Raw genomic sequence first — 10,000 nt, forward strand, 5'->3', positions numbered from 1 at the left:
GTCACTCACTCGTGTAGTAACACTCACGTCACTCACTCGTGTAGTAACACTCACGTCACTCACTCGTGTAGTAACACTCACGTCACTCACTCGTGTAGTAACACTCACGTCACTCACTCGTGTAGTAACACTCACGTCACTCACTTGTGGAGTCAGTAACATACACGTCACTCACTCGTGTAGTAATACTCACGTCACTCACTCGTGTAGTAATACTCACGTCACTCACTTGTGTAGTAACACGTCACTTATTTGTGTAGTAACACGTCACTTATTTGTGTAGTAACACGTCACTCACTCGTGTAGTAATACTCACGTCACTCACTTGTGTAGTAACACGTCACTTACTTGTGTAGTAACACGTCACTCACTCGTGTAGTAATACTCACGTCACTCACTTGTGTAGTAACACGTCACTCACTCGTGTAGTAATACTCACGTCACTCACTCGTGTAGTAATACGTCACTCGTCTAGTAATACGTCACTCACTCGTGTAGTAACACTCACATCACTCACTTGTGTAGTAACACTCACGTCACTCATTTGTTTAGTAACACTCACGTCACTCACTCGTGTAGTAACACTCACGTCACTCACTCGTGTAGTAGCACTCACGTCACTCACTTGTGTAGTAACACTCACGTCACTCACTCGTGTAGTAACACTCACGTCACTCACTTGTGTAGTAACAATCACGTCACTCACTAGTGTAGTTAGTAACACTCACGTCACTCACTTGTGTAGTAACACTCACGTCACTCACTTGTGTAGTAACACTCACGTCACTCACTTGTGTAGTAACACTCACGTCACTCACTTGTGTAGTAACACTCACGTCACTCACTTGTGTAGTAACACTCACGTCACTCATTTGTTTAGTAACACTCACGTCACTCACTTGTGTAGTAACACTCACGTCACTCACTTGTGTAGTAACACTCACGTCACTCACTTGTGTAGTAACACTCACGTCACTCATTTGTTTAGTAACACTCACGTCACTCACTTGTGTAGTAACACTCACGTCACTCATTTGTTTAGTAACACTCACGTCACTCACTTGTGTAGTAACACTCACGTCACTCATTTGTTTAGTAACACTCACGTCACTCACTTGTGTAGTAACACTCACGTCACTCACTTGTGTAGTAACACTCACGTCACTCACTCGTGTAGTAACACTCACGTCACTCACTTGTGTAGTAACACTCACGTCACTCACTCGTGTAGTAACACTCACGTCACTCATTTGTTTAGTAACACTCACGTCACTCACTTGTGTAGTAACACTCACGTCACTCACTTGTGTAGTAACACTCACGTCACTCATTTGTTTAGTAACACTCACGTCACTCACTTGTGTAGTAACACTCACGTCACTCATTTGTTTAGTAACACTCACGTCACTCACTTGTGTAGTAACACTCACGTCACTCACTTGTGTAGTAACACTCACGTCACTCACTCGTGTAGTAACACTCACGTCACTCACTTGTGTAGTAACACTCACGTCACTCACTCGTGTAGTAACACTCACGTCAATCACTTGTGTAGTTATTAACACTCACGTCACTCACTCGTGTAGTAACACTCACGTCACTCACTCGTGTAGTAACACTCACGTCACTCACTCGTATAGTAACACTCACGTCACTCACTCGTGTAGTAACACTCACGTCACTTACTAGTGTAGTAACACTCACGTCACTTACTAGTGTAGTTAGTAACACTCACGTCACTCACTCGTGTAGTAACACTCACGTCACTCACTCGTGTAGTAACACTCACGTCACTTACTAGTGTAGTTAGTAACACTCACGTCACTCACTCGTGTAGTAACACTCATGTCACTTACTAGTGTAGTTAGTAACATTCACGTCACTCACTCGTGTAGTAACACGTCACTCGTGTAGTGACACTCACGTCACTCGTGTAGTAACACTCACTTCACTCGTGTAGTAACACTCACGTCACTCGTGTAGCAACACTCACGTCACTCGTGTAGTAACACTCACGTCACTCACTTGTGTAGTAACACTCACGTCACTCACTCGTGTAGTAACACTTACGTCACTCGTGTAGTAACACTCACGTCACTCACTTGTGTAGTAACACTCACGTCACTCACTCGTGTAGTAACACTCACGTCACTCGTGTAGTAACACTCACGTCACTCGTGTAGTAACACTCACGTCACTCGTGTAGTAACACTCACGTCACTCGTGTAGTAACACTCACATCACTCGTGTAGTAACACTCACGTCACTCGTGTAGTAACACTCACGTCACTCGTGTAGTAACACTCACGTCACTCGTGTAGTAACACTCACGTCACTCGTGTAGTAACACTCACGTCACTCGTGTAGTAACACTCACGTCACTCGTGTAGTAACACTCACGTCACTCGTGTAGTAACACTCACGTCATTCGTGTAGTAACACTCACGTCACTCGTGTAGTAACACTCACGTCACTCGTGTAGTAACACTCACGTCACTCGTGTAGTAACACTCACGTCACTCGTGTAGTAACACTCACGTCACTCGTGTAGTAACACTCACGTCACTCGTGTAGTAACACTCACGTCACTCGTGTAGTAACACTCACGTCACTCACTTGTGTAGTAACACTCACGTCACTCGTGTAGTAACACTCACGTCACTCACTTGTGTAGTAACACTCACGTCACTCGTGTAGTAACACTCACGTCACTTGTGTAGTAACACTCACGTCACTCACTCGTGTAGTAACTCTCACGTCACTCACTTGTGTAGTAACACTCACGTCACTCACTTGTGTAGTAACACTCACGTCACTCACTTGTGTAGTAACACTCACGTCACTCACTTGTGTAGTAACACTCACGTCACTCACTTGTGTAGTAATACTCACGTCACTCACTTGTGTAGTAACACTCACGTCACTCACTTGTGTAGTAATACTCACGTCACTCACTTGTGTAGTAACACTCACGTCACTCACTTGTGTAGTAATACTCACGTCACTCACTTGTGTAGTAACACTCACGTCACTCACTTGTGTAGTAATACTCACGTCACTCACTTGTGTAGTAACACTCACGTCACTCACTTGTGTAGTAACACTCACGTCACTCACTTGTGTAGTAACACTCACGTCACTCACTTGTGTAGTAACACTCACGTCACTCACTCGTGTAGTAACACTCACGTCACTCGTGTAGTAACACTCACGTCACTCGTGTAGTAACACTCACGTCACTCACTTGTGTAGTAACACTCACGTCACTCACTTGTGTAGTAACACTCACGTCACTCACTTGTGTAGTAACACTCACGTCACTCGTGTAGTAACACTCACGTCACTCGTGTAGTAACACTCACGTCACTCGTGTAGTAACACTCACGTCACTCACTTGTGTAGTAACACTCACGTCACTCACTTGTGTAGTAACACTCACGTCACTCACTTGTGTAGTAACACTCACGTCGCTCACTCGTGTAGTAACACTCACGTCACTCACTCGTGTAGTAACTCTCACGTCACTCACTCGTGTAGTAACACTCACGTCACTCACTTGTGTAGTAACACTCACGTCACTCACTTGTGTAGTAACACTCACGTCACTCACTCGTGTAGTAACACTCACGTCACTCGTGTAGTAACACTCACGTCACTCGTGTAGTAACACTCACGTCACTCACTACACACAGGACAAATTTATTACAGACGTTTCGCCTTTGGGACCTTGATCACTTCAAATGTTCTTGAAATGATCAAGGTCTCCTTCATGTTATTATCCGTTTGTTTACATGATTCTTCAGCATGATATACACGACCTCATCTTGTAGTTTCGTGGTAGAGTAATTGTCTCACAGCCGCAAGACCCGGGTTCCAATCCTGGGCAAGGTGAGACATGTAGTATGTGTCTTACTCGTCAACTTGTGGATGAATTAATAGGCCTACCTCCGGGGTAAGTAGGCCTAACCGTCAGGGGGTAAGAAATTAATCTCACAGTACCAGCCGCTCAGACGGGGCTGTAAAGCGTCACCCTGATTATGTATGAGCTGATGAACCCAAGTTAGATTCTCATTCCTGTTAAATAATATAATGATAAAGAACAAAATGGCACAATACTGGACAATACACAAATACTGGAACAATACACAAATACTGGAACAATACACAAATACTGGAACAATACACAAATACTGGAACAATACACAAATACTGGAACAATACACAAATAATCTGCACAGGAGAGAGAAGCTTACGACGACGTTTAGGTCCGATTCGGACCATTTACAAAGTCACACTTGCGTGACTTTGTAAATGACCCAAGCCGGACTGAAATGTCGTTGTAAGCTCCTCCCTCCCACTTTTGTGTTTTTGTGTATATAACGTTATAAAACAGTGGTGACCTCTAATATAGTGTGATGTGTGTGATACAACGTATATAACAGAGTGATTCACTAACCTTGTTATACACTATAATCTGACATGACTCATATAAAACAGTGTTACACGTGGGTAATAGTAAAGTATAATCTAATAAATATAATCTGCTATGATAAATATAACAAACAATGTTGCACCTGCAGGTCAGGCGTACTCCATCACCACAGACTTCCACCTGGGTGACATCTACACCCTCTCTGACGTCAACGGCGCCGCCAACAACTCTGAAACCGTCGCTGGACCCTTCGGCTTCGGCTACGCCATCAGTCTTAACGGCTCGAAAGATCAGGTGTGTGTGTGTGTACTCAATTCTTCGTGGTGGCAAGGGTTTATTTATAGCTCCTGGCCCCGCCTCTTCACTGTTCGCCACTAGGTCCACTCTTTCCTGCTCCATGAGCTTTATCATACCCCTTCTTAAAGCTATGTATGGTTCCTGCCTCCACTACATCTTTTGCCAGACTATTCCACTTCCTGACAACTCTATGACTAAGGAATACTTCCTAACATCTCTTTGATTCATCTGAGTCTTCAACTTCCAATTGTGACCCTTTGTTTCTGTGTCCCACCTCCGGAACATCTTGTCTCTGTCCACCTTGTCAATTCCTCGCAGTATTTTGTATGTCGTTATCATGTCTCCCCTGACCCTCCTGTCCTCCAGTGTCGTCAGGCCGATTTCCTTTAGAGTTTCTTCGTAGGACATTCCCCTTAGGTCTGGAACTAGCCTTGTTGCAAACCTTTGTACTTTCTCTAATTTCTTGACGTGCTTGACCCGGTGTGGGTTCCAAACAGGTGCTGCATACTCCAGTATGGGCCTGACGTACACGGTGTACAGTGTCTTGAAAGATTTCTGACTTAGGCATCGGAACGCTATTCTCAGGTTTGCCAGGCGCCATATGCTGCAGCAGTTATGTGGTTGATGTGTGCTTCCGAAGACATGCTCGGTGTTATACTCACCCCAAGATCTTTCTCCCTGAGCGAGGTTTGTAGTCTTTGGCCACCTAGCCTATACTCTGTCTGCGGTCTTCTTTGCCCTTCCCCGATCTTCATGACTTTGCATTTGGCGGGGTTAAATTCGAGAAGCCAGTTGCTGGACCAGGTGTCCAGTCTGTCCAGGTCTCTTTGAAGTCCTGCCTGATCCTGATCTGATTTAATTCTCCTCATTAACATCACATCATCTGCAAATAGGGACACTTCTGAGTCTATCCCTTCATATTTGTGTGTGTGTGTGTGTACTCACCTAGTTGTGGTTGCGGGGGTCGATTCACAGCTCCTGGCCCGCCTCTTCACTGGCCGCTACTGGGTCACTCTACCCGCTCCGTGAGCTTTATCATACCTCTCCTTAAAGTCATGTATGGATCCTGCCTCCACTACATCACCTCCAAGACTACTCCACTTCCTGACAACTCTGACTGAAAAAATATTTCCTAACATCCCTGTGGTTCATCTACTTTCAACTGTATCCATTTGTTGCTGTGTCCCATCTCTGGAACATCCTGTCTCTGTCCACCTTGTCGATTTCTCTCAGTATTTTATATGCCGTTATCATATCCCCCCTATCTTTTCTGTCTTCCAGTGTCGTCAGGTTGATTTCCCTTAGCCCCTCCTCGTAGGACATACCCCTTTGCTCCGGGACTAGTCTTACTGCAAACCTTTGCACTTTCTTTAGTTTCCTTACATGCGTGGCTAGGTGAGGGTTCCAAACTGGCGCTGCATACTCCAATATGGGCCTAATGTGCACAGTGTACAGGGTCCTGAATGACTCCTCATTAAGATGTCAGAATACTGTTTTTAGGTTTGCCAGGTACCCGTATGCTGCAGCAGTTATTTAGTTGATGTGCTCCTCAGGAGATGTACCCGGTGTTATACTCACCTTGAGTGAGATGTGTAGGCTCTGGTACTCCGTCTGTGGTCTTCTTTTCCCTTCCCCAATCTTCATAACTTTGCACTTGGTGGGGTTGAACTCCAGGAGCCAGTTGCTGGACCAGGCATGCAGCCTGTCCAGATCCCTCTGTAGTTCTACCTGATCCTCGTCCGACTGAGTTCTTCTCATCAGCTTAACATCATCTGCAAATAGGGACACTTCAGAGTCTATTCCTTCCGTCATGTCGTTCACAAATACCAAAAACAGCACCGGTCACATCACTGATCCCTGTGGCACCCCGCTCGTTACAGGCACCCACTCTGACACCTCGCAACGTACCATGACTCGCTGTTGTCTTCCTGACACGTATTTCCTGATCCATCGTAGTTCCTTCCCTATTATCCCTGCCTGGTCCTCCATCTTTTGCACTAATCTCTTGTGTGGAACTGTGTCAAACGCCTTCATACAGTCCAAGAAAATGCAGTCTACCCACCCCTCTCTTTCTTGTCTTTCTGCTGTCACCCTGTCATAGAACTCCAGTAGGTTTGTGACACAGAATTTCCCATCCCTGAAACCGTGTTGGCTGTCATTGATAAGCTTGTTCCTTGTTAGGTGCTCCACCACTCTTCTCTTGATAATCTTCTCCACGACTTTGCATACTATACATATCAGTGACACTGGTCTATAGTTTAATGCTTCGTGTTTGTCTCCTTTTTTTAAAAATTGGGACTACATTTGCTGTCTTCCATACCTCAGGTAGTCGTCCTGTGTTGATAGATGCATTGAAGATTGTTGTTAGTGATACACATAGTGCCTCTGCTCCCTCTCTCAGTACCCATGGAGAGATGTTATCCAACCCCGTCGCTTTTGAGGTATCTAGCTCGCTTAGCAGCCTCTTCACTTCTTCCTCGGTTGTATTTATTGTGTCCAACTCTTGATGGTGTACCCCACCTCTCTGTCTTTCTGGAGTCTCTTCTGTATCATCTGTGAACACTTCTTCGAATCTCGTATTGAGCTCCTCACATGCTTCACCGTCGTTTCGTATAAACTCCCCTCTTTCCTTCCTCAGCCTGATTACCTGATCCTTGACTGTTGTTTTCCTCCTGATGTGGCTGTACAATAGCTCCGGATCAAATTTGGCTTTCGCTGCTATGTCATTTTCGTATGTTGGTAATTCCTTCAGCCTTAGTTTCTCTTGCAGGATCCTGTGTGTGTGTGTGTGTGTGTGTGTGTGTGTGTGTGTGTGTGTGTGTACTCACCTAATTGTACTCACCTAATTGTGGTTGCAGGGGTCGAGTCTCAGCTCCTGGCCCCGCCTCTTTACTGATCGCTACTAGGTCCTCTCCCTCTCTGCTTCCTGAGCTTTGTCATACCTCTTCTTAAAACTATGTATGGTTCCTGCCTCCACTACTTCACTTGCTAGGCTATTCCACTTCCTGACGACTCTATGCTTGAAGAAATACTTCCTAACGTCCCTGTGACTCGTCTGAGCTTTCAGCTTCCAGTTGTGACCCCTTGTTTCTGTGTCCCCTCTCTGGAACATCCTATCTCTGTCCACCTTGTCTATTCCCCGCAGTATCTTGTATGTCGTTATCATGTCTCCCCTGACCCTTCTGTCCTCCAGTGTCGTCAGTCCGATTTCCCCCAACCTTTCCTTGTACGACATTCCCCTGAGCTCTGGGACTAGCCTTGTTGCAAACCTTTGTACTTTCTCTAACTTCTTGACGTGCTTGATCAGGTGTGGGTTCCAGACTGGTGCTGCATACTCCAGTATGGGCCTAACATACACAGTGTACAGTGTCTTGAACGATTCCTTAATAAGGTATCGGAACGCTATTCTCAGGTTTGCCAGGCGCCCGTATGCTGCAGCAGTTATTTGGATGACGTGTGCCTCCGGTGACGTGCTCGGTGTTATGGTCACCCCAAGGTCTTTCTCCCTGAGTGAGGTCTGTAGTCTTTGTCCACCTAGCCTATACTCTGTCTGCAGTCTTCTTTGCCCCTCCCCAATCTTCATGACTTTACATTTGGCAGGGTTGAATTCGAGAAGCCAGTTTCTGGACCACATGTCCAGCCTGTCCAGGTCTCTTTGCAGTCCTGCCTCATCCTCATCCGATTTAATTCTTCTCATCAACTTCACATCATCTGCGAACAGGGACACTTCAGAGTCTATTCCTTCCATTATGTCGTTCGCATATATCAAAAATAGCACTGGTCCTAGAACTGACCTCTGTGGGACCCCGCTCGTAACAGGCGCCCACTGTGATACCTCTTCACGTACCATGACTCGTTGTTGCCTCCCTGTCAGGTATTCCCTGATCCATTGCAGTGCCCTCCCTGTTATGTGCCTAATCCTCCAGCTTCTGCACTAATCTCTCGTGGGGAACTGTGTCAAAGGCCTTCCTGCAGTCAAGGAAAATGCAATCAACCCACCCCTCTCTCTCGTGTTTTACTTCTGTTACCTTGTCATAAAACTCCAGAAGGTTTGTGACACAGGATTTGCCTTCCATGAGCCCATGCTGGTTTTCATTTATAATCTTGTTCCACTCCAGGTGTTCCACCACTCTCCTCCTGATAATCTTCTCCATGACTTTGCACACAATACATGTCAGAGACACAGGTCTGTAGTTTAGTGCCTCATTTCTGTTTCCTTTCTTAAATATGGGGACTACATTTGCTGTCTTCCATTTCTCAGGTAGTTGCCCAGTTTCAAGGGATGTGTTGAAGATTGTGGTTAGGGGCACGCACAGCATCTCTGTTCCTTCTCTAAGGACCCACGGGGAGATGTTGTATGGTCCCATCGCCTTTGAGGTGTAAAGGTCACTTAGCAGTTTCTGCACCTCCTCCTCGGTTGTTCGTATGTCATCCAACACTTGTTGGTATATTCCCTCTTGATGTTCCCTTCTGTGCTGTCTTCCCAGAGCCCTTCCTGTCTCTACTGTAAAAACTTCCTTAAATCTCCTGTTTAGCTCCTCACATACCTCCTGATCATTTCTTGTGAGTTCTCCACCTTCTGTCCTCAGTCTGATCACCTGGTCTTTGACTGTTGTCTTCCTCCTGATGTGGCTATACAACAGTTTCGGGTCAGTCTTGATTTTCGATGCTATGTTATTTTCATACTGTCGCTGGGCCTCTCTCCTTACCTGTGCATACTCGTTCCTGGCTCTGCGACTAATCTCCCTATTTTCATGTGTTCTCTGCCTTCTGTACTTTTTCCATTCTCTATTGCACTTTGTTTTTGCCTCCTTACACCGTCGGGTAAACCAGGGGCTCGTTCTGGTCTTCTCATTGTTTCTGTTGCCCTTGGGAATAAACCTTTCCACTGCCTCCTTGCATTTTGTTGTTACATATTCCATCATTTCATTTACTGGCTTTCCTGCCAGTTCTCTGTCCCACGGAACCTCCTACAGGAAGTTCCTCAACCCCATGTAGTCCCCTCTTTTATAGTCTGGCTTTTCCCATTCAACTCCTGTTACTCTCTCCACTTGCAACTCTACTATGTATTCAAAGCACAGAACCACGTGGTCACTAGCTCCTAGGGGACTCTCATATGTGATGTCCTCAATGTCTGAACTGCCCAGGGTGAACACAAGGTCCAATCTTGCTGGTTTATCCTTCTCTCTCACTCTGGTAGTGTCCTTAACATGTTGGTGCATGAGGTTTTCCAGCACCACATCCAACATCTTGGCTCTCCATGTTTCGGGA

The 10,000-nt window shown here is 45.8% G+C and overlaps 1 protein-coding gene across 1 annotated transcript in view; it reads left to right on the top strand.

Moving 5' to 3' along the window:
• The window catches only part of LOC128687481 (uncharacterized), a 97,738-nt gene that overhangs the window by 897 nt on the left and 86,841 nt on the right, over positions 1 to 10,000 (top strand). Inside the window, exon 2 of the mRNA XM_070084070.1 lies at positions 4,581 to 4,726. Coding sequence (XP_069940171.1) covers positions 4,581 to 4,726 — 146 coding nt within the window. The remainder of the gene's footprint in view (positions 1 to 4,580; positions 4,727 to 10,000) is intronic.

Source organism: Cherax quadricarinatus, chromosome 11 (assembly GCF_038502225.1).
Source record: "Cherax quadricarinatus isolate ZL_2023a chromosome 11, ASM3850222v1, whole genome shotgun sequence".
NCBI classification, from domain to species: domain Eukaryota; kingdom Metazoa; phylum Arthropoda; class Malacostraca; order Decapoda; family Parastacidae; genus Cherax; species Cherax quadricarinatus.